This window comes from Erithacus rubecula (genome assembly GCF_903797595.1).
Source record: "Erithacus rubecula genome assembly, chromosome: 9".
Taxonomy (NCBI): Eukaryota; Metazoa; Chordata; class Aves; order Passeriformes; family Muscicapidae; genus Erithacus; species Erithacus rubecula.
This window is the reverse complement of record NC_136660.1, coordinates 32,515,714-32,540,739: the sequence shown is the minus strand read 5'-3', so window position 1 is coordinate 32,540,739 and position 25,026 is coordinate 32,515,714. Positions and strand designations below refer to the sequence as shown.

General features: G+C 43.2%; 1 protein-coding gene across 2 annotated transcripts in view; it reads left to right on the top strand.

Moving 5' to 3' along the window:
* LOC306804982 ((E2-independent) E3 ubiquitin-conjugating enzyme FATS) overlaps positions 1-25,026 on the top strand; it is a 55,128-nt gene that overhangs the window by 4,569 nt on the left and 25,533 nt on the right. For both annotated transcript variants that reach the window (XM_079312238.1, XM_079312239.1), the window contains exons 3-4: positions 21,534-21,628; positions 23,906-24,854. In XM_079312238.1, coding sequence (XP_079168364.1) covers positions 21,534-21,628; positions 23,906-24,854 — 1,044 coding nt within the window. The remainder of the gene's footprint in view (positions 1-21,533; positions 21,629-23,905; positions 24,855-25,026) is intronic.

Here is a 25,026-nt window from a genome sequence, read left to right as displayed (position 1 = left end):
AGTCAATAGAATATTCTCTTGTGTCTGTAGGATAAATATATGGGAAAAAAAAAAGTGTTTTAGTAGCAGAAGGTATTTTTAGCCACAAACCCCCTGGGTGCTCTGGGGCACCTCTGGGATTGGGTTTCAAATCTGTTTGGGTTGAATTGATTGCATTTAGTGTTTTCTGCTTCTATTGCTCTGGATTCCTGGTGCCCCTTGGAGCTGCCAGTGTGGAAAATGGGTTTGGGAGGCTGAGCACAAGCAGCCAGGCAGGCTGGGGAGATACCTGGCAGGGCTTGGCTCAGCAATTCCCATGGGAAGCAGGGCAAGGCAGAGCTCCTGCCTCTTCTGAAACCAACTGCTGCTCTTTGGAACATTTAAAATTATTTCTATAGTGCCTTTCTTTCCCTTCCCTTTTAAATTCCCTGCATAAAATCCAACTTTAACAGGCCAAGCTCCTGTACAAATGATGACAGAATGAGAGAATATCTTTTTGGTGTAGTTTTGGTTAACAGGTCGCCTTTAAGAATAGATAATACTGAAAGCAAGGTTTAAGGAATATTAGGTGGCTGAGGGCCTGAAGCTGAGCTGCCCATGAAATCCCTGCCTGCATTAACTGTGCAGCATTGCAAAAGCAGAGGAGCAGCTGCAGGAGGGTCTGTGCCAGCCTGCAGGTGACTGCACCAAATTCCTCCCTTTTTCCAGCAGCAACTGAAGCTTGTGGCTTTATTCCTGTCTCCCTGGAGCTGGCTGTGCTTCCCACAATGGGCATTGTCCCAGTGTGTGGCACAGGGAGGGCACTGTGGGAGGATCCCTTGGACAGCCCTTTCCCTGGACAATAAAGCACTTGATCCATGGAAAATGAGAGTTGATGTCACTGTGCAGCCTGAGCTGCCCAGTGGGAGCAGCTTTGCCTGCTGAGCCCAGCTCTGAACCACCCAAACTCTCCTTTCCCTGCTTTATCCTCTCATTGTTACCTTATCCCCAGTTTCTCAAGGATTTTCTTGCAGGCAAACTCTGCTTGCTTCAGGTTTTTTCCTTTCTCTCCTTGCCTGCACATTGCCTTGAACAACAGCTCATGACCTACTTCTGCCTTTTAATTGCTGCTGCAATATGAATTTTAATTCCAGCCAGAGTCCAGATGTATTGAGGATGCACAGCACAAGCCAGGCCAGGCCATTTATCTCCCAGGCCAGTCTTCCCCAGCCCTTTGAATCCAGGGACCCCTTAACCTTTCTGAAAAAAATATCTGAGGCCATCAGCACGTATTTCACTGTTGTCTGCTGATGGGAAATGGAGATAATAACTGTTAATCTAAATGCTAATATGTATTTTCTCTGACAGCATAGTTCGTTTTACTGTTCTTTAACCTTTGGCTGAAAATATTAATGGAGATGGATGTGAGCCTTGTGCTTCCATCCCCCAGTGCCCAGATGGAGCTGGGCAGTGACAATTTATAGGAGTCCATTATTATCCTTTATGTTTTTATTATTATCCTTAATACCCCTTGCTGCCTTTCATGGCTGTTTTTGGGGAATTATGGACATTAGGGGATGAATGGGTCACTGAAAACTCAGTATTCTGGATATGGGAGAGATCACAGCTTGGTGAACAAGGGATGAGGGTTCTGGGAACTTTGCTCCCCAAAAAAATATCCTTTTTTTACTTTTCTGCACTTGAGAAGAAACACTGGCTACAGGTGCTGCATTTTGAGCATCTCAAGAATTTCCTCTCCCAGGGCACATTGTTTTACTTAGCTAAGATCTCCCTCTTTTTATTTCACAGGAATGGCAAGAGAGGAAAAGTTATCAATGTGTCTTCTACTCAATTAAATTAGCTCTCACAGAATTAAAGCTGAACTCAAGAAAAGCTTTAATTTTAATCATTCTGTGCTTGTAGCTTGTGAAGGACTTGTGAATCCTTTGGGAAGGGGGGAAAAGCATATTTAAAAACATGAGCTGGTTTAGCTCAGGTTTTTCTGGGATACACTGGATTTTAATTAAACAGGAGTTTAATTATAATAATTAATAAGTAGAATACAAAAAAGGAGAGCTGCTCATACTCTGGAGGGTCAAAAGAGGAGAAAATTTGGGATACAGCCTCACACAAGCCCTGGGATTGTGGCTGGGGGGAGAAGTCCAGGGAAGGACAGCACACAGAGGATCCTTCCCTCCACCATTCCAGGATCCTCTTCCCCATAAATATTTCCCAGAGTCTTTTGCTTGCTGGTCACTGTGCCAAGGGAGGATTTAACAGCACAGATGCATCAAATCATTATCCCAGTGATGTATTACAGGTACAATGTGTATTGCAACCTGTTCTCACAGCAGCCAGAACGTTAGTGCCTGATATTATTACTGATATTTGATGTACAATCCAACTCTATTTAATTAGTTCACTAAAATGCATCTTCTGCCAGAGATATGGTGAACAGGAAGGAAAATCACCTTCCTGGAGAAATGCCTTGTAGCAGGATGACTGAGAAAGGCAGACTGTAGAGTCTGAGAGGCAGAAATTGAGCACATCAGTCCTGCAGACCCCCCAAAATCTGCTGAGATTTTGGAATACAAGCTGGCAATTCAGCTGTAAAATAAAGCTCTTTAAAAGGAAACTCTCATGATATTACCTATAAACACTTCAGAACAGCAGATTCATCTGGAGTTTATGGGTAAGGTAGCAGAAAGATGCTTCTGTGCTCAAAGTCTTTTTATGTTTGGGTAAAAGTGACCTGTTCCTCATGCAAAGAGCTGCAGCTTTGCCCTAAACACAAAATTCTGCTGTGGCCTAGGGAGTCATCCCTGCCACAGCCACAGTTGTGTGATTCCCACAGCCTGGGTGGGAATAGTCCCCCTCCTAAATTGTCATTCCCAGCAAACCTCTCCATGACCTAATGCTCTGCTCTGGAAGGGTCATGGAAACCTCCAAGGGAAGAGGGCTGCATGTGGGATTTGTGGCTTGCCTCTTGCAAATGCCAGAGCTGTTTTGGTGGCTCCTTCCACCAGGAAGGTCAGAGATCCAGAGGGAGCAAACCTGGACAGTGAGCTGCAGGGAGAGCTGTGCTGCTGCCTGTGTTCCCAGGCTGTGAAATGGAGCCTGGTTCTGGCTCTGGCACTGAGGGAGGAAGGGGAGTTTTCCCTCATCCCATTACTGCCTTTCCCACCTTCCCAGCCTGGGTGGGAATGGCAGGACACCATGGAATGGTTTAGGTTTAATTCCCTGTGCTCATTTCCTGGGTGGATCTGCAGTGAGCTGCTCTGCCACATCCAAATTCCACTTTATTGCTTCTTGTGTTCTTTCTCTTTGTGCTCCTCAGGTAGCAGCTGCATTTTTAGCTTTGTTTTCAGGAACCAGCAGTAATATTTCCTGAGCCAACTCCTTTCCTAATTTGTTGTTGTTTTGGTGTCTGACAGGTCCAGAGCTCTCCCTGGACCCCAGAGTCTCCGTGCAGTACAATGTCTTGAACACAGTTTATTTTAATCAGGCCTCCCAGAATTCAGTAAATACTTCAGGCCAGTTCCTCCAGTAAATCTGAACACATTCAGCACAAACATGTGCAGCCAGTGCTCAGACATAATTGCCAACAATTTCACACCCACAGAATGCTTGCCTGCCTCTCACATTCCCTGAGCCCCATCTTCCCCATCACTGCTCCGAGCAGGAATCTCCCAGTTGCTAAGGGGATGGGATTTGATTTTTGATGCAGCTCTAAATGAAATATTTTCAGCACCAAGTGCAGAATTACCCCAGTCATTTTCTGGTTAATGTTCTCTGTATCAGAGTGGAAGGACTGAGCTGCAGCTCTCCAGAGGTCTGGAGGCCAGGTTTGATCCAGGCATTCAAAATATGAATTGAATCTGTGTCTGCTGCATTTAACTGGAACTCTGACAATTACAGGCTGTCACAGGAGACTTCCACTCCTGTTCCTGACTCAATTACCCAGCCTCATGCTCCTCCTAAGATTAGTATTGCTGTAAATAAAGTCAAGCTCATTCTCCTTTTTCTTTGTTATTCTAAGGAAAAAGGAGAGGCTGATTTTTACCACCCAGCACCCAAGCCTCAGGGGGAGCTTTTGGTCGAATTGGAATTAAGTGGGGTTTTTTGTTGTTTTTTTAGTCAAGTTCTGGTTATTGATGCACTGAATAAAAAAAAAAAAAACCACAAAACCCCCCCCCACTTGCCATGTCTATTGCACATTCCCAAATCCTTGCTATAGGAGTATCTATCATAAAGTATTAAAATAACAAATACACCTAATCAATTTAGGGCCCCTTAAAATTTTACAGACACAGATCATTACTAGGCAAAATACTGGAGCACACCACTAAGTTATGTTATTGCTCCTGTATTTTCCATAGTGTATCCTGATCCTTATGCAGTCTTGTTTTCCTTATTCCTTGGGGTTTTTTGTGCTGAAAAATTGCATTATGCTGTTCACAACTCCTGGTTTCTTTTGTGAGTGATCTCCTGATTGCAGCTCAATCATGTTTGGCTATATGGAATTATTTCACATTTTTGCAGTGATCTGAGTGTGGCCATGTGCAGTTCCTGAATTGTGTCCTGCCCTGGAGCTCATGAACTCTGCCTGAGTCAGGCAGGCTCCATTTCTCATCAAAGTGTTCCCCTTCTTTTGCTTCTCCCCTTTTCCCACTGGGATGGCACAGAGGGATCAGCACAGGATCTCTCCCCCAGAAATGAGATCCCTCTAAGGCTGGGCAGCAGCGAGGGGCACACAGTGCTGGGGGATCTTGGATGGGCTCTCCCAGATGTTGTGTGGATGTATTTACTGAGCTGCAGGGGATAAATAGCTAAAAAAATCCTGTATCTTGTGGAAATCCCTGCTGTGTTCCCATGGTTTGGGCTGGAAGGGACCTTAAATCCCACCCAGTGCCACCCCTGCCATGGCAGGGACACCTTCACTGTCCCAGTGCTCCAGCCTCAAAATCCAGCCTGGCCCTGGGCACTGCCAGGGATCCAGGGGCAGCAGAAATGACAAATTGTGCCACCACTGATGCTCTGAGCTGGGAGGGCTCATTAACTCCCCAGAGCTGCTCCAGGAGATGAAAAGTCTCCTCTTCACAGTGCAGGAGTTTTAACTGTGCCCTGGCTAAAGATTACCTCAACCTGCTATAAATTGAGATGTTTCACTAATTGCCTTCTTGGTTCATTAGCCAAATTGTGAGTATGAGGGAAATGGAAAAGGCTCAGAATGAATTTCCCTTGCAACCCTTAATTTAAATGGTGAATAATAATTTAATGTTGAACAAAACATTTTGGGTGATTTGGTGTGCAGGAGCTCATTTTTTACCTTGGGATCATTTGCCACCTTAGAAGCTTAGTGGGAAAATGATCCTCAGCTCTGCTTCATTGTGATGTGACACCAGGCAGGAATAATCAGCATAGAATAATTGTAATCACCTCAGAATTTATACAGGAACACTTTGTCATGGGAAGTCCCTCCTCAGATATTGTTTAAAGTAGTGAGATGAGAGATAAAAGGCAAAAAAAAAAAATCTTTAAAGGTTTTATTTCTGTGGATGCTGTGGCTGTATTTCCATTTCAGCCATGAAGGTATCAAAACTACAACGTGTCCCTGGTTTACTCTTTCCAACACTCAGCTAAAAATCAAAGATTAACTCTGAGCAGCTGCAGGGAACAAATTCTACTAATTCATCAAAGCCAACGCTGTAGAATTTAATCTGTTTTATGAAATTCCTCCCATGGATTGTTATGGCAGGGCTGTGGCACAGGAGGTCATTTGTGAGCTCTCAATTGCTGGTTGTGTGACAGTGAAAAAAGGAGGCCAAAAGAAAGGTTAAATTAAAGAAGCTGCTAGAAGCTATTTATGTGAGATGAATGCATATTATCTAAATTAATGACAGCAAACCTCCAATTAGCTGAATAGTGATGCAAAATTCAAGCTTTATTAGGTAAATACATGTTTTGTCCAGCCAAAGGGTTGGGTAAGGAAAGGGTTTAACTGGGCTGGGGTTACAGGTAAAGGAACATTTTATTGGGGCACAGTGACCTCACTGCTGCTGCTGACAGATCTTTACAATAAATCTGTCATTCTTTCCCCACATCAATAAGGAGTGTGAAACCTCTGGCCTTTCCCTCCAAAATAAAATATCCTTCTGTAACATGGGATGGGCAAAAAGCAACTTTATTTATATTTTAGAGTAGAGATTTCCTCCTCAGACCGGTGCATGTTGGTTTAAGTAAACTTGTTTCTGTTTTGTTCATTTTAGAGAATTCCTCTGTAAAAATACAACAAAGAGAGCTACAACTATGAGCTTCTTCTATTGTGGGTTTTGCAGTTTATGGGTGCCAAAATAATGGTGTAATTTAGTAATTTGATCAATTTTCTCTTTGGGAAGGGCAGGATTTTGTTGTAGATCATCAGTTACTTCATTATCCTGATTATGGTCATTGAGAGTCAAGATTTAATTTACACTGTGTGCAGAAAAACTCTAATGCACCCAGGAGGTTCCCATCTCCTCATATCTCTTCCTATGCATCTTCTCAATTTTGTGATTTTTCACTGCATCTCTGCCCTATTACTTATTTTTTTACTTCCTGACAACTCCCAACTTATTTAATGTCAGTATTTTGCAGTAATGTTCCCCTTTCTGGGCCATTCTGGGAAAATTTCAGTTCCTAGAGTACTTCTTGTTTAGGATGAGTTTGGAGAGATGTGGAGGCACTGCTCTATTTTATTTTTTTCTTATATTTTCTTTAATTTCTGACTCTGCTCTTTTGTCACCCTGATCTTTAGTCTTGTCTAGGTAATTTATATTTTTTTATTTTTCTTTTCATATTATCCTCTGATGTATCTTAATCCCATCCTAATTTTGAGATGCCTGTGATATCAAGATCCCATTTTTTATTAAGCAGCACTCTGGATTACTCAGCATTTCTGTGCTGTGTGCTCATATTCAAACTCACACACTCTGTGTTGCTTCAACTGCTATTTTTAAGCTCCAGGTACAAATGCAGCTTTCCTTGTCTTCACTGTACTTTCTACTTGTTAGCAATTACTTTTTTTTTACCTGAGATTTTCTCTATTCACTATGTCCAAAAATACAGAGGCTTTTATAACCAACTTTTCTTCAGCTTTTAGCTGGGGAGGAAAAAAACCAAAAAAACTCCAATATAAAAAAAAAAAAATCCATGAAAACTCTCTCAACTTTAAAAGCATTGACTGCTGTTCTATTCTGGGGTGGATGGAGCCAGACTTTCTTTGCAGCCTCCTCCTCAGTCCCCAGGGTTTTCCCAGGAAAATTCCCTATTTTCTTTCTCTCCAGTGCATTTTCCTGTGCCATTAGAGTGAGACTATTTTTCATGTGAGGGTTTTTCTTTTGTTTCCTGTGTTCCCCTCGTGTTTCCCAGTTTGTCTAAATGGGATTTCTCACCTTCTGAAAGCTGAGGGGCATTTTTAATACCCAGAATTGAAGAAAAATAATGACATATGTGCTTGACCCAAGTCACCAGCTGGTCACCACCCACCTTTTCCTTTATTTTTTTCCCCCTATCTTTGATCCCCACTGTTTTTTATTCTACATTTCTAGCAGGAGACATTTAGCAAAGGCTTTGGCTATAAGATGAATCCCCAAATCCATAGAGTTTCCTCATATTGTATTTTCAAACTGAAATCCTCTTGAAAGGTCACTTGAAGGTTTGAAATACCAGAGCACTTTGATTGCTGTTGATTTTTCTCTTGGTGATTGAGGAGCCATCGAGCTCATCAAGCCTCTCTGCTGAACACACAGCCACTGGTTAAATTTTCTGTTCTTGTGAAGGAAAAGCTTGTCCACACAGAATGCTGGAGCTGCATTATTCAGGGATGGATATCCCCAGGAATGACACCCAAATGGGGCAGAGGAGAAACCACCCCATGTACATGCTGTAATTAATTAAAGGAGAGCATGAATCCATTTAGCCATAATTATGGAGAGGGATTATTTCCACAGCCCAGCAGGGTTTGGGGTACTCAGTGCAGAGCCCAGATTTGCTGTGGCTGCTCCTGGAAGTGTCCAAGGCCAGGCTGGATAGGGCTGGGAGCAGCCTGAAATAGTGGAAGGTGCCCATGGCAGGGGCTGGAATGGGATGGGATTTAGGTCCCTTCCATCCCAAACTATTCCATTGCATTTTGGCTATAGGAGTGGCAGAAAGGATAATGCAACATAGTTCTTTGTGTAATGGAGAAGCAAAAGAGAGAGCTTTGTTTAAAGAAACACCACACTTATACAGGGTAGATCGTGCAAAACAGGATAGAAAAGGCTCATTGGTCCCAGAAGGCAACACCTCTTTGAAATCATGCTTTGTGCAAAACATCACATCTCTCACACACCCTGCAGGTGTTAATCATTGTTATAATTTCTTGTCCTTGAGCATCCTGAGATACCCAAGGCTTCAAGGCTGCTTTTTCCCTGGTTCCCAGCAGCATCCAACAATATTCCATGATCAACCTCTATAATTAGATCTATGATCAAAATGTGTCATTAACTCAGAATCACATCCCAGGGAGGTGATTTGTTTTGGGGACTGGTTTCCAGGGGGTTTGCTGAGTGAATAATTTTTGGGATCATGCTAACATACTTTTAGTCATCCCATAGGCTGTAGATATATTCTATGAGAAAATGTATTTATAGGCTTGTTCATCAAGTTTGGCTGAAATAAAGATTACTGACTTCACAGGTTTATAGGCAGTCCAAATAATGGATTTCAGTGTAAATAGCAGTAGATAATTTCAGTACAATAGTGAATAATTTAAGTGTAAATAACCCTGAATTACCTCAGGAATGGGTTTAGATGGTTCTTTTGTAAAAGTAGTAACTGTAGTCCTACCACAATCATAAATACAAAGGTCAAATTTCTTCTAAGAATTTAGAAAAATAATACTAAAGATTTTTAGCTAAATGGTGATTCTCTCAGCATTGACCTGCCTACCCATGAGTTTGATGCTGTATTAATTTAATCTTCTTTAAGCAGAATTAAGAAGTGTCTAAACTTCCCTGTGTCATCCCAGTGCTCTTTTCTCTTTGCCACCAGGATTTTTCTGTTGTCCCACTCTGAGTTCATGCCCTGAAAATACTTTTTGACTCCCCTTCCAGGCTTTGAGTATCCAGATCTGCACTAACAAAAGGCTGAGTTATGCTAGAAAAATATTAATATCATAAAGTGAATGTTTTTTATCCTTGGGAAAAGATAAATCATATAAATGAGGAAATCATTGCTGAGAAGAGAACTTAAAAACTTTCTTTTCTCCAGTACAAAGTGCCAAGCCTTTTTAAGGAGAAGGAAGATGGGAAGTGCTGTGTGGAGCTCAGTAGCAGAAAAACAGTAGCTCTGTATACCCCTCTTTGAAAAGCTGCAAGTTGTTGGGTTTTTTTTAGTGAGGGAAAAAGTAAATTGTACATTATTTTTTGCATGAAAATTTGCTTTTATTTATGTAAGGCAATCAGTGTTTATTATAAGATCAACATTTGGAGAAACAGATTTTAAGAACCCCACATTCTGTCTAGGATTTACAATCAGGATTATGTGCTTGGTTTTCACCACAGCTGAATAAAAACTCATCCTTCAAAAAGAACTGTTAAATATCCTTCAATTCTTGTAAATATCCCTCAATTCTTATTAAATGTTCTTCAATTCTGTATAATCCTGTATCATCTTCTCTTTGGCAGCCACACAGCAGCAGTTGGCTCTCTGTCCCTTGATTAATTCTCTCCCTGTTCCAGGGTGGAATGCACCTCGTTTGTTTGGTGGAAGGGAATATGGCTCATATTTAAAAATCCCTTTTAATGCAGTTGCAGCATCTTTGCAGATTTAATTAGGTCTCAGCCCCTTCCAAATCACTGAAGTCAAAGGTCCCATCTCACTTGTCCCTGAGGCATCGTTACACCGAGTCCCCAGACAGCCCTGAGCTCCTAAGTGATGACTTTACCATATGGGGGCTAATTACTTCTAATCTTACACATTGATGAGGCTGGATTTGATGTCTCTGAGCCACTGGGACTGGAACTGCCAAATTATCCTCTCCTGTATCACAGGGGCTGTTTCTCCATTGCAGGGACTGGCTCCACAGATGACAATCCCTTCCCACCAGGGACTCATGTTTGAAACCCTGATTATTGCTGGCACAGGCTGCACCCTGTGAGCAACTGGGAATCCCCACCAGGATCTCAGCTAAGAGAGCCTGGCTCAGTTAAGCCAGGGAAGGGTGGGCAGAGAGAAGCTGAGAGCTGAGTCCTGAAGGGACCTGGAAGATGCAGCTGGACATGGAGCATCCCTGAGCTCAGCCTGGGATTGCATCCCCAAGCCCTTCCTCAAACACCAGCTCTTTCATTTAATGAGCAATAACTTCCACCAGGTCTTTAAAAAAAATGACTCAACACTTTCACCTTCTAAGAGCAGGGGGGGAAAAAAAAAAGTCTTTGGAGTCTATAATGCATGAAGGTGTTGGAAGCCTAATCTAGTATAAGCTGCCTTCAGCCAGGCCTTTTCAGCACCAGGGAAGAGAAATGAATATCTAAAAAGCAGCAAATAACTGCAATTGCACTCTGATTTCATGGCTGTGTGTGCTGGAGGTCAGGCACATAAAGCTGTTTATTTCTCCCCACAAAGCAGAGGCTGTTATCATAACCTGCTGTAGGTGCAAACTCCTCCTTCAGGGAAATATTGGATTTTATTGCAGCATTACCTCGCATCATATAAGCTCCTTTCCTTGCTTCTTTCTGTAGTGGTCTTGACCTACACTTGGAGTTGTGTCCCAAAATTAGTTGTTTTTTTTTTTTCCCAGGAATCTTCATTATCCTAAATGATTATTGAGATTCAAGATTTAATTACATTTTGTGCAGAAGGTGTAGTGAAGAGAGAAGAGTGAAGGATAAATGATCATTTACCAGATCTTAACCCAGCTCTGCCAAAGGATAACCATGACCTGGAAGCTTTGGTAGGAAATGAGAGGGTTGGCAAAAATAAATTTTAGAGCTGGTGGATCTTTTAGTTTTCTATTTGCAAGGAAATCAGTAGCACCTTGATTGAGCTGCTGCTTTTTAAAAGGCAACAGGAAACTAAACTGGAACTGCTCTCTGGGGGAAGAAAAACCCAATAAAACCCCCACACACTCAACCTTGGAAATCCTGGGAAAATCCTAAAAATATCACAACACACAGCCTGAAATCTCAATGTACACCCAAGGAACAGAAACATCTTGTGCTCATTTCAGTATTTTATTTAAATATAAAAAGACCATTATAAATTAGAGAAATCCACCTAATTTTGAGATAATAAACTTTCCTTAACTGCTGAATGTAGTATATAAATCTACATTTTTACATCTATCAGCATTAAATTTCTGGCCAAGGTGTTAATCCCCACATTCTTCTAACTAAGGCAGTGCTACTTTTAGAGTAATAAAATGGTTTTAAATCAATATGACATAGACCAGACACATCCTCCAAAATCATGCTTTTCAGTTTAGGTTGTGAGAAACATTTTTGGGGTTTTTTTTTTTTTTGAAATAATGAGTGACTTGTTGGAATTTTTTTTTTTTTTTTTTTTTTTTTACATCATAATGACCTTTATCCCACTAAGCACATACTTCTGATTGTATTTTACATTTTTTTCCCCTTTAAAAAGGGAAGAATTTTAAAAACCTGGGTTTTAATCTGCTTGAACAGAACAAAACTTTAACCCAATGCCCTTGCAGGTATCCCTGCAGTGTTTGTCTCTCCTGTTGGCTGTTGTTGGTTGGGTTTAATTTACAGTAAATACTCCTGGTGTAAATATTGGCTTTTTTTTTTTTTTGCCTCAACTCCCTTGAATGCTCTCTAGATTCAACCCCTGTGTGTCCACATCTGCTTGGCATTCCCACCATCCAGATTGCAGGGATGTGTTTGGGAGAGAAAATTCAGGATCACTGAGCTCCATGGTCAGGATTTGAAATAAAACTGACCTGTTTTCTTCCTCGGGGTGGGACAGCTGCTGGAGTGTTCCCAGCACACATTTGTACTTGTCCTAGCAATGAACAGGATTTTCTCCACTTTACCTTTGGATATAAGAGTCACCAAGGTACCTTTTTTGGAGTGGATGTTAAAAAAGGTCCATTACAAAGAAAACAAAACAAAAAAACCCAAACAAACAAAAAAAACCCCAAAAACAAAACAACAGCCAACCAACCAAAAACCAAAAAAAAAAAAATACCCAACCCAAAAAAAAAACCTAAAAAACTCCAAACAGTAAAGCCATATCTCATCCCTAAAAAAACCCCAAAATACACAAACAAAAAAAACCCCATCAAACTAAAATTGCAAATTAACCAAAGTAACTGGAACTAATCTCATAGAGATTTCTACCTGAGCCTATTGGTCTAAGAAAATGTGAATAAAAGGAAGATGTGGGTGCAGAGAGGAGGAGGAGGGTGCACTCAATTTTCCTGAGGGCTGCAGCCCTGTGGATAGGCTGCAGTTTTATATCCACATTTCCAGCTGCAGCTTTCCCAAAGGAACTGAACATTCCCCCTGAGCTCTGCTGTCCTTGAGCTGGCCCAGAGTGCTCCTTGGTGAGCCTGGAGAGGCTCAGCCACATCCTGCAGGTCATTCCCAGGATCTGATGGCAGTGATGGAATATCAATAGTGACCAAAAAGGTTTCAGAAAGCACATTCAGCATAGTCTGTGTCCTGCAGCCAGACATTTGGGATCAATTGCCATCCCAAAGCAGCCAGTGGGAAGGGTGGGTGTGCAGGGGCCAGGATTTGGCTGGGGGAAGAGTGCAGCTGAGTTATTTAATGGTTTGTGCTCTGGCTCTGGATCAGAGATTGTCATGGAATGGAATAAATGCAGGACAAACCAAGTGGTGCTGGTGGCAACTGTCCCCAGCCACCTCATTTGCCTTGGAGAGAGAATTGTTTCAGCATTTGGTTGTTCTGAGCTGCTCAGTTATCACCTCACAGGGCATCATTCCAAGCATTCTCTGCAGTAAAATCTGGGAGTCTGGTGCTGAGTCTGTCACATTTAGGAGGGTGACTTTGCTCTGTGGTTTCAAACAGGACAGATGTTGCACATGGTTATGTCTAAGGTATCCCACTGCCAGAGTCAAGCAGCTGTGGCAATATTAGATTTTCTCTGAGCCTCTCAATTTCCATAATCTTACCATGAGATTCCTATAGTTTTTTAGAGAAGGGAAGCAGGAATGTGAAATGGAAAATCCAGGCTGACAAGAAAGAGTCCATTCCATGGCAGAGCCCATGAGCTCAGACCCAAATGCTGCTCCTCACTCCTGCCCTTGTCTCCTTTCCCTTCCCCTCTTCCATCTGCCCCCTGTGCCTCCTCCCTGCTCCCAGGACAAGGGAAAAGTGTCCATGGATCAAACAGGGATGGCCTGGTCACCTCCTGTCAGTGGCAGCCTCTCATTCCCAATAATCCCTTGATTTTTATGGTCAGCTTGTTGGGAGATCAGCTATCGACCCTTCTGTCAAGTTGCTTGAAAGAGGCCAAAACCTCAAAAAGCCCAGGCTGGGCATGAAGAAGGAAAAATCAAATTCCTTTTGTAAATCAGGCTAAAAATGTGATCCAAGTAGAGAGCACGGTGCAAAAGGGTCGTTGGGGGTTTTTTGCTGTTCAGTTGTTTGGTTTTTTTCCTTACTATTTTCACATGCAGTAAATAATAATTAGGAAAAAGAATCAGGACTTCTGAACCACAGGGACAACTTTTTTGCAGGGAAATTTGGGTCATGCCCAAGAGTTTGTTCCTCTATCACTCTTAGTGGCATCACCATTAAAATGCAAAGGTATGTGAATGGCTTTATTCATGAAAGTAGCTCTTAAAGGACAACTATTATGAAAAATAGCTATTGACATATTGAAATATTTTTCTGAATGGCCTGGCACTGTATTTGTTGGGGGGTGTGTGTATTTTACAACCTTGGAGAACAGGAATTAAAGGGAAATTCTCTTTCTTACCCATCTGTTGCAGCTCTGATGCTGAATGCAATTATTGTTGAATGCCATAATTTGGGATCTGAGCTTGGTTTTGCACAAACAGGCACCAGGTTTGGGCTGTTGCTAGGCAGCAGCTGATTTCTTGTTGGAAAATCAGAATCCAGGTGACATCCACAGCCCAAAGAAAGCTGGAGAAAACTCCACTTTTCATCCCAAAAAGCTGCCAGGAGTTACGGCTTTGAGAACTTTCACATTTAATCATTGATCCCAGACTTTTCTGCCCCATTTCAGAGCTGAAATCCTGAGTGATTAAAAAAGAAAATAAAGGCAATGGCCAATTGTCTTCTGCTGAATCTGGTGATAAAACCAACAGCCCCCATGCCTTATTTTATGGTCATATGGCAACATTTTGTTTTAATCTTTATTATTCAATCTCCATCTGTGTTTCTCCACCTGTTGCAATGGAATCCAAAAATAATTTCAAGATTAAACAAAGTGCAGGTATGTAATAAAAGCATGTTATGAATAGAGATTTGGTTTTCAGCTTTCCCTTCCAAAGGCAAATTCAGGTAATAATTCACCAACTGAAATGTTTTATGTAGTGGAATAACTGCAAAGTTATTCTATTTTAACTCAGCTGTTAGATTTAGAGCAGGGGCAAGTCCACGGCAACTGAAATAAGTTAGAGGGACCTACAAAATATTCTTAAATTATGCAAAACAAAACTATTTGTGATCACACCAGCGACTTAGAAACTGAATTTTTGAGGCCTCATAGTTATGTAAATCTTCCCTATTGTGTTTTTATCCTGTGAAAACTGATTTTTTTTGTAAATCTTGGTTTTAGTCTCCTGCCTCCCCTATTATCAAGCAGTTTGTGAAGGCTGTAATCACAGCAGTGAATGTGAAAGACTTCCCAGAAAGAAAGAATAATCCCAAGTATTACACAAAAAAATGAATGCTTCAATTCTACCAAAGTAACAGGAAAAGTCTATATTCAATCTGGCATGGCTGAAGCTCCAGCAAGTTTTGTTTTGTTGTACAAATAGTCAAATTTGGCTCCTGAACATCCCATTTCTTTGTTTTGCAAACAAAATAGGAGTGATAGAGATGTGGGCTGGAATCACTCCTTTGATACCTCCACAAAAACATCTGTACCCACGGCACACATCATTTTCTGGAATCCTCACTGTATTAAGAGGATTTAAAAAAAAAAGAAATCAATAAATACCATTCTAAAAAAAAAAAAAAAAAATCCCTGCAGCAGGACATATATTGAGTCATGAAATGGATAACAGGCAGTGCACTTGTCCTCTCTGAGTTTCTCTTTCAAAAGCAGGTAAATATCAGAAATATTGAATTGGGAGGCCACACAAAAACCTGGAGCTCTTATTATGCACAAGCAGCTCTGAGCAAATGTGTACATTTTGTAATTGCCACCAGTTCTGAGCAGCACAGGCAGAATTTTTATTTACAGAATCCATTTGTGCCATCAAATTCTATGCATGTTATGACCTTTACATAAATACTCATAATAACACTAAAATCACTCTTCATAAATATAATTTTTTGGCTGTGGAACTGCTTTGCCTTTGTTTGCTTATGCATTGTATTTGTCATGTTTACAGTCACTTAAGAATTTTCTGGCTGTCTCAAGCATTTCTGAACTTCCAGAAATGGATGTTGGGTTGTTTTAATGCCAGGTTGGGAAGGGAACTCTGAGAGGGGTGAAGGAAAACTTCCATCAGCTCTTTATGGAATGTTTTTGTTAATTATATCTTTATTTTGAGAGGATAGTGAGTGCTCAGAGGTCAATAAACCAAATAACGTGACATAATATTAAATTTCCCAACAGCAAATTGCTGCAAATTTTAAAAAGGTAAGAGGAAAAAAAAAGAAACTTGGAGGAGAAAGGGAAAAGGGAGAAAGTGAAGAATCTTCTTAATTTTGTCTATGTGATGGATGTGCTGGGCATGATCCCTCTTTTTATATCATTAATTGGAGATAAAGAATAACAGCAATGCATAATGAAAACACCATTTTTTTCCACTCCTGCATGGGTTTGAAGATCTAATTCCTCTTTCTACCCCCCTGATGAGCACCTTGCTTCTAATGGCACAGACAATGAGATATTTATGACTTGTGGCTTTTTGACAACAGACCAGAACCCATTTGTCCCTTCCATGGTGGATCCTGTAATCATCTCTGCAGGCAGCCAGCACAGCTCCAAGGTGTGCAAGCAGGGAGAGATAATTCACTTATCAAATCTCACTTCTAACAGAAGAAAATCCATCCTGACACCTCCTATTTTGTTTACACAATGAATCCTGTTCAGGCTGCAATGATTTCAGGCTTGCTCTGATTTGAAAGCCTTCCCCACAAAGCTGCCTTAAAACACCATCATTTTGTGCCACTGTGTTCAAGTGCTTTCTTTTGTGGCAAAGTGCTTGTTTGTGTTGGTTTGACTTTTTTTTTTTTTTTAAATCATGACAAGAAAGGTTTCAAGGAAAGAGCTGGAGCTGCTTTCCCCTGCTTTGAGCCCACACTGCTGTTTTACCCTTGTTGTCAAGAAGTGCAGGTGACTTATAAAAGTTCAGCAGAGATGCTCTAAGAGGCTGAGGGATTGTCCCTCTGTCCTCCTCTATTGATGAGCACATCCTGTGTGGTTTTTAGGATGAGCACATCCTCTGTGGTTTTTAGGTGGGTTTCAGCTCTCAGGATGGTGTCCTGTTCTCCTTAAGCATCCTGGTGAAAATTCCTGCCTGGCTAAATGTCAAATCCTGCAGAGGTTATCAGTGTGACCCCTGCCCTCTTCCTTGGATGTAGCATCACTTCTGGAGGCTCAGAGAATGTCTGTGAAGGGCAAGAGCAGCTGTGGCTGCCCCTGGATCCCTGGCAGTGCCCAAGGCCAGGCTGGACAGGGCTTGGAGCACCTGGGACAGTGGAAGGTGTCCCTGCTCATGATTTTCAGCTCCCTTCCAACCCAAACCCCTCCATGTGCCTGTGCCAAGGCTTTCTTGCATGCAGCACTCTCTCCACTAGCAACTAAACACAACATTTTTTGGCAAATTCCCTATAAATCAATTTGACATCAGCAAGGACTCTGACAAAAGGTGGAATTTTCAGCATTCGTGTCTCTACTTTTCATGGCAGGAATATGGACTCCCCTGCTCAGTTTTGTTTGAGATGACACCAGGCTCTGCAGCTTTATGAAATCCTTTCTTTCTGACACATGAAAAAGACCAGCAGACATGGGTTTGGTTCTGGTGTTGCTCCAGCTTGGCTTTCATCTCCCATGTATCCGTAATGTCCGGATGGATTGTTTTGGATGACTCACCTCAGATCTGAAGGAGCAAACCATGATCTCTCCCAGCCCTCCCTGAGCAGGGAGTGATGAATCTTTAACCATGACACTTCTCTTTCCTCCAGGCTTCCTCAGGTATTTGAATTAAAAAAAGTCATAAGAAAATTTAAACAGTTCTAATGTTTTAAACAGAATCAAGTATAAATTACTTCCTCCACTAAGAATAATGCACAGAAGGAAGAAAGGGCTTTAAAAAAAAAGTTTAAGTGAGATACTCTGTTAGCAGAGTGATTGCTCTGATACCCAACCCTGCAGCTAAGCCATCCCTGCCCTTTAACTCAATTTCCCAGTGGGGAAATTCAGGAATTTTTTGGAATTTTTGAGTGCTGTAGGATCTGCTGCCATGGACATAGGTGGGAGCCCACACCAGTCTCATGGATGTTGAGCTAAGATCACAAAAAAAGGTAATTTTTTTGTAAAGTGAGGTTTTCCTCTTCCATAGCAGTGTGTGTGCTCTGCAGAGCTGTTTGATGGTGTTTTCAGGGAAGCACTGGAGGTTCCTGGAGGCTCCAGAGTCCCCTGTGAGGTGATGCTGGTGGCTCAGAGGGGACAGGGGACATGGAGGGCTTGGAGCAGAGCAAGGAAAACCAGGAGTGCTGACACACATTTGAGATTTGTCAGCATGTGAACAGTAAGTGACTAAAATATGCAACTTTCCTGACAAAAACTGGGGATGAGGCCAGGGCCAGTGATCTGAAGTGATTCCAGCCCTGTCTGGGTGTCAGTCACAGAATGCTTGAGGTTGGAAAAGCTCTCTGAGTTCATTGAGTCCAACCATTCTCCAGCACTGCCAAGGTCACCCCTAACCCATGTCCCCAAGTGCCACACACAGGATTTCTGAACACTTCCAGGGGGGTGATGCTGCTACTTCCCCAGGCAGCCTGTTCCAATTCTTGAAAACCATTTCCATGAAGGAATTTTCCCAAAATCCACCCTGAGCCTCCCCTGGCCCAGCCTGAGGCCATTCCCTCTCCTCCTGTCCCTGTTCCCTGGAGCAGAGCCCAACACCCCTCACAAATTCACAGAATTTTGGGTTGGAAGAGAACTTCAAGATCATCAAGTCCAACCCAGCCCCAAACCCTCAACTAACCCATGGCAACAAGTGCCACATCCAGTTTATAAACACACCCAGGGATGGTGACTGCATCACCTCCCTGGCAGACAACTCCAGTACTGGGTCACTCTTTCTGTAAAAAACTTATCCAGTAATATCCACCCTGTATTTCCCTTGGCACAGCTGGAGATTGTGTCCTCTCATTCTGTCAGGTGCTGTCCCCTCCTGTCAGGGAGTTGTGCAGAGCCAGAATTTCCCCCTGAGCCTCCTTTTCTCCAGGCTGAGCCCCTTCCCAGCTCCCTCAGGGATTCTCCAGCCCCTCCCCAGCTCTGTTCCCTTCCCTGGACACACTCCAGCCCCTCAGTGCCATCACAGCTGGTTTGTCACCAAACTGTCCCCCAGCCTGGCAAAGACCTGAACCACTGGAAAACAGTATTTTCCACGGTTTTACATAAATCCCAAATTTTGCCCAAAACTTGAGCTGGCTCCACATGGGGCTGTCCCAAACCTGCCAAACACCCTCACCTTTATCATCTCTCTGGGCTTCACATGGTTGGACTTCAGCTGATTTACAAATCCATCTTTTCTGAGCCCCTATCTGGGCCAGGGTCCAGGATCTGGGGACTGGGAATGGGTTCCAGCTGCACTCTGGAATTAGGAAAACCAGGATGTCCAGATGCCTTGCCAAGGAGTGCAGCATTTGGTTCAACAAACAACATTTGTGAGGGGAGAACATGAAAAGAGTGAAGATGTCAAAGGACAGAGGTTGTGTGCCAGCAGTTGCTCCTCTGTCCCTCGTGGCATCTCCCATTTTTAAGCTGGAGAGGTGGATTGTGGTGGGAAGGTTTAGCTTGGGGAGGTTAAACCAACCCTTTTTTTTTTAATTATTTTTGCTTGTTCTCTTAACGTGAATTAACAAACGTGAAGCTTCCAAGGATAGATTTAATAGTACCATGATCAATGCCAGTGCTTTTGCCACCAATGCCATTTAATCTGTCTCAGCAAACACTGGCCAAAAGTTTGAGTGTTTTCCAGCTGTAGGATTCCTGCAGCAATATCAGAATGTACTTGCACAGGACGGGGTGCAAAAAACAATGCAAAACTCCACTGTGGATGATTCAGCAAAAAATATAAATATTTCCTATTCTTCTCACCTGAATTCTTCCTGCCTCTTCTGCTCCAGAAACAGCTACTTTTTAAAGTTAGACAGGCAAGAATTTACCTGGACTAGAATTTAAATCTAGTCCAAGGGATCTGTGGGATATTGGAAGGTTCTACTCACAGATTTTTGCTAATCACAGGAGCTTACTTGGATAAGAATAATTCACCTGTTATGTGCAATTTGCAGTGTGGACTTTGACAACTTGTTCTTCTTTGACCCTGTAGTCCTCAGCCTTTCTCTGGTGCTGGAAATGCATTTCAATGAAATTCATGGAGCAATGAGCCTGTTGCATCTGATTTATCTGGATCTGGATTTCCTTGTGCACCAGCTGACCTTCAGGAGTTGTTGATCTCCTGTTGTAGTTTCCTCCCTTGATCTGACACAACTGTGGGGTTTTACTGCAAAGTATTTCAGGAAAATATTGATAACTTAGTGGGAGTTGTTGCTTTAATCACATGGAGTTTTTAATCAAATTTATATTAATGTCTTAGTCAATCCAAGAATTTCTTCTTTACCCCTCTCTGCAGGTTATTCCCTATTTAGTTCTTTTAAAAAACAAAGAAGAGCACACTTGGCTGCTCTTCACCATGAAGGTGCCCACGAGTAATTCACCACAGCCCAAATCCACCATGTGCAATTTCACTGATACACTAAAATAAACCTTTCCATGAGGCTCCCCCAGAGGCAGAGGAGCATTCTGTGCTCTGATCCTGTCCTGCTCACTGTGCACTGTGACAGGTGAGGAGCTGGCTCCAAGGGCACCTTGCCCTGTTTGCTGCTGCAGTTTCCAGTGCCAGACCAGGTTCCCTTGCACTGACTGCAGCCCAGCATTATCCTTTGCCAAAATCCACAGAGTGAGCCTCTGCTCTGGCTGGTCTCTGGATTCTGGTTTTTCCCACACTGTGGCTAATGAGTCCAGCTGTTTGCTCTGTGGCTCTGGACTCTGTTCCACAATGACAAAAACAAATCTCTTCCTTTGTACCCGCTATGGATGCACATGGTGGCATTGACATCTTGGAGTTATGCTAGGGAAGTGTTAAATTATATTTTAGTGTACCTTATTAAAAAAGCTCATCAGACACCCTCTAAATGTTGTGGTGGGACTAAAGATTTCTTGAGGGACAAATCTGATATCTTCCTCCTCTTCCCCTTCTCCCAGGGAGATGAATTCTGTTGTGGTGGGCATGGTTTAATAAACAATTCCTAAAGTGGAGCTGATTTATATTCCTTTGTTAATATAATGTAACACATAAACTGACATTCTGCTTAGCAAAAAAAAATTTTTCTCCTGTGGCAGCCTGCCTGAGTGGAAGAAAAATAATACAAAAGGTCTTAGCAGTGGTGTGACATGTTGCTGTAAAACAACAGCCAGGAACGTCAAGAGATTTCAGTCCAAATGGAGAATTTCTGAAAATTAATTTTGGATGCTTAATACAAACTAGAAAGTAACGTAATTTCTGGCAAAGCAGTTGACAGCAGACGTAATGCATCAGTGCAAGAGCCCAGGCTGTGTTAAATGGAAATTAGCTCCGTGTAAAAAGCTGCAGAGAGAGAACAGTGCTCACAGAAAACAAGCTGGGACAAAGGCAGAGGATGAGGAGCAGTTATCACCGAGCTGGGGGTGCTGTGATGGAGCAGGATTTGTGGTTTGGAATCACTGCAGCTCTTTAAAAGTGCAGGTGACTGTGCCAGTGAAACCCAGCTCTCTGTTCTGCAGAGCACTAAAGGGTGTTTGCTCAAATCCACCTTTCCCTGTTTCCCCAGCCCCTCCACAGCCCTGCCTGAAGCCATGGAAATCAAAAGCAGAGAGGGTGAAGCTGTGGATCAGCCTGGACACAGCGTGGGACTGTCCAAATCCTTGCAGAAGGATCCTAGGGGTGTTTTGAGAACTCTTCTGTGCAGGGGGACAGGCAGATCCCAGGGCAATCAGATCACTCTTTCCCTCCTGCTGCACTCCATTGAACAGCACATTTCCTAGCTCATCTCCCCCAGAACACTGACAATAATGTTCCTCTGTCTGTTTTTCCCCAGGGGTGACACAGAAGTGCTGGAGCCCTGATGGTCAGAGGACATGCACAGGCCTTCAGCAGGAGAGTGGTGTGCAGGGAAAATCGAGCCCTACCAAGGTAAAATAAATAAATTCTGTTTGGGGAGCAGTCAGCAGAACGCAGGAGGGTTTAAAAAACAGTCACTGATTGCTGAGCAGTGTGTTTGGACTTGGTTTTGTTTAGCTAAGCTTAGCTTAGGCAGCAGAAAAGCCAAATAAAATGATGGTTTAAGTGTTGTGATTCTGCGTGCTCTTGGTGAGGGGAGAAAATCGTATTTTTTGTTGGGGAAAATAAGTTGTAAAAAGCCCCCCGTGAGACTGAATCAAGCAATATCCCAAATATCAGTACACTCTGCCTGATATGTCCTCAGGACAAAGCCTGAGGTTTTCAGCTCTCCACAATTACTTTGTTGTGTGGATTTTTTTCACAAGATGCAGTGAAGCTTGAAGGCTCCCAACGAGCACAGGATCAGCTGGGCAAACTTTAAAGATCCATTTCTTTGCTAAAGATTGGAAGGAGGAAATAATACATATTTTCAGCAGAAAAAAAAAAAAGGAAATGTAAATTATTTAAAATATTGGTGCATGAGTTTGTAGCTAATCAGGAGCATTTCTGACATGCCTTTGGACTCTTGCAGGATGTCTCCATCTGTGCAACTCCCAACAAAAGAAATAAATGTCAAATTAACTACTGGAGCATGAGAGATGTATCCAAAATAAAGTCTCTCGAGGAACATTCTTCTTTGGTGCCCTGTAGAAATCTGGGGGAAGTTGAGAGTTTCGGAAGGCAAGCAAAGGTCTTAAACCTGTGGGTAGAAGTAAATGAAGTGAAGAAAATATGAGGCAAATGTTGTTACAAACCATGAAAGAAACAGAGGAGGAAGAAAACTCTTTCCCTGAGGCTGTGAAATTATTGAATTGTCCAAACCACAGGCAGCTGGTTTAAAGAGCTGATAAAATTTATCAGGCATTTCACCTCGTTAATAAACTCTTGATCTGCCTCTGCCCATTTGGGTTCCCAAGAGGCTCCTCCCAAGGGACACAAAGGAATCTTTCTGGTGATGTTTTCCTGCATGGAGGAGGAGCACAGGGATGGTTTCACAGCAGCTCAGGATGGTTTGAGTTGGAAGGGTCCCTAAAGATCATCTCCCCTGGGCTTTGGGGTCACCCAAACCCTGAGAAGGGTGACCACAGCCCCAGGGAGGTCACAGTGCTGTCACCCTCACAGTCCTCCTGGAGGAAGGACAATGCTGTGTTTTGTGAAGTGAGTCCTGGCATGGATTATCCATGGATTATCCATGGATAGAACACTCAGCTGGGGCTGGGGTGAACTCCCAACCAGCAGGAACACAGTGCCATCCCTGCCTTTCCTTAGGAAGCTAATCCTCAGATTCTGTGCTGTGCTTGGGGCTTTTTGTGAGGTTTTTTTTTTGTTGTTTTTTTTTTTTTTTTTATATTGGGATCAAGAGATCTGGGAACACAGGGCAGGAGAAATCTAATCAGCCAATTTACAGCAGCAGTGAGATTAGGCCAGATGCTTTATTGCATGGGACTGACGTGCCCAGCAGGGTAGATAATAATAGCAGGAGGCTTTAAACTCAGGTTTACTCTTTGTCACAGAGCTGGAACATAAAAGCACCTCCTTTGTCACCTCCAGGGAAGTCAGATGTGGTCTATCAAGATGGATGTTTCCTGCCATGGATGGAAAAATTCATCTGGGCCACTGTCAGTCTTTGGGCCACTGTCAATCAGTCTTGCACATCATTGGCAGGTGTCACCAAGGAATCATAACCAAGAGGGAACTAATTAATTAAAATATTACCCAGAGCCCTTGTGAGCAACTGTGTCACTTTTTTGGGAGTTTTTCATGCCTGTAACTGGTGAGGTTGTAAAGCTGTCATGCCCCTGGTGCTCACATGTCCTCTGCAGCATGTGATGTCACAGGCCAGTGATCAATAATATATTTAAATGCATTTTAAATTCCATCAGATCATCATGAAAGAGGAGTTTATAGCTTGAAACTGGCAACTGTCTTTGCCATGTCCATGTTTAAACAGCCACCAATCCCTTCCATGGTGATGAGTTAAATACTCAAAATAATCCTATGGAATACAGGTTTTAAATTGTAATATTTTTTCCTTCACCAGAATGATTAAAATTTTCATTGAAGCCTCCCAGACAATTCAGAGCCGATTTCAAGAGCATGCATTTTTAAATGACAAAAAAAAGTTATTATGAATAGAAAGTGAGCAAGAGATCTTGAACAAAACTGCCTGCTGTGGTCGATGGTGGGTGAGAAGCAGTCGCACACAGGATAACGGAGGATGGTGATAACTGGGAATCTTTTCATTTGCAGGAACAAAACACAGCATTGATCTCCCCAGCAATCATTGCACAGGCTGCTGAGGGTAAATCCAGAGGGAGCCAGCCCTCTCTGCCCATGCAGGCTCTGCTCCCCCAGCCCAGAGCGTGTCCCAGCCACGGCTCAGCCATCACCAGGAGGATTTTGGTGCCTCCCAGCCGGGTGGAGATCCAGGCACCCTCAGCACACTCCATGGCACCATCGGACTGTCCCCCTGCACAGCAGAGAGGCTTTGCCTCCATCACTGTCACAGCCAGGCGTGTCCCTGTGGGCTCTGCAGGGCTGTCCCCAGCTCCTGGGGCTGCCCAGGAGCCCCTCACCCTGTCCCCCAGCAATGTCCCTGCTCTCCAAGCGAACCAGCCTCCTCCAGAGCTTCCCAAGCCTTGCTCAAAATCGGGTGAACAAGCCCCAAAGCAGCTTTCTGAGCCTGGAATGGAGGAGGATGGTGTGAGTCCTCCAAGCAGCCATGGGAGGGAGGAAATGCCCCCTTCATTCATCTCCAGTGTCCAGCTCCAGGTGTCTCAGCCGTGTCCAAACTCCATCTATTACTTAGACAAATCGCTCAGTGTCTGCATTGACCAACCTCGAGTTAAATGCCAAAAAACGTACCGATCCACGTTGTCCTTGAGGCTGAAGTGCAGTTTGTCGGGATTAACAGCAGATGGAGTAGATGGCATAGCTAATGGAGAGCCCATGGAGGGCAGAGCTCCGGGGGAGATGCCGGCAGCAATCCGGGCTCCCCTCCCTGCACACCTGAGCACAGGCTGCACGGCAAAGGGGCTTGACAAGGGCACAGGCAAACAAGGACACTGGGGGGGTAAATACCCTTTGAAAAGTGTCTTTGCCCCGGGTTTTCCCAGAGGACCTCGCCAGGCAGCAGCACAGGAAGAGGATGAGCAGCCTGTGTTCTCCCTCCAAATTCCTCCTTCAAGCAATGAGGCAGGTAAGTGGTTTCCATAAACCTCAGAGCTTCCAGGCTGGAGCAGCCCCACCACAGTGATTCTGTGAGAGCAGATAACAGCAATCCTTGCTTCTGCAGAGGCTCAGGGAGCTAAAGCACAACCCAGAGGTTTCCAGCTCCAGCACTGCCATGAGTATTTGCCATGCTAGTGATG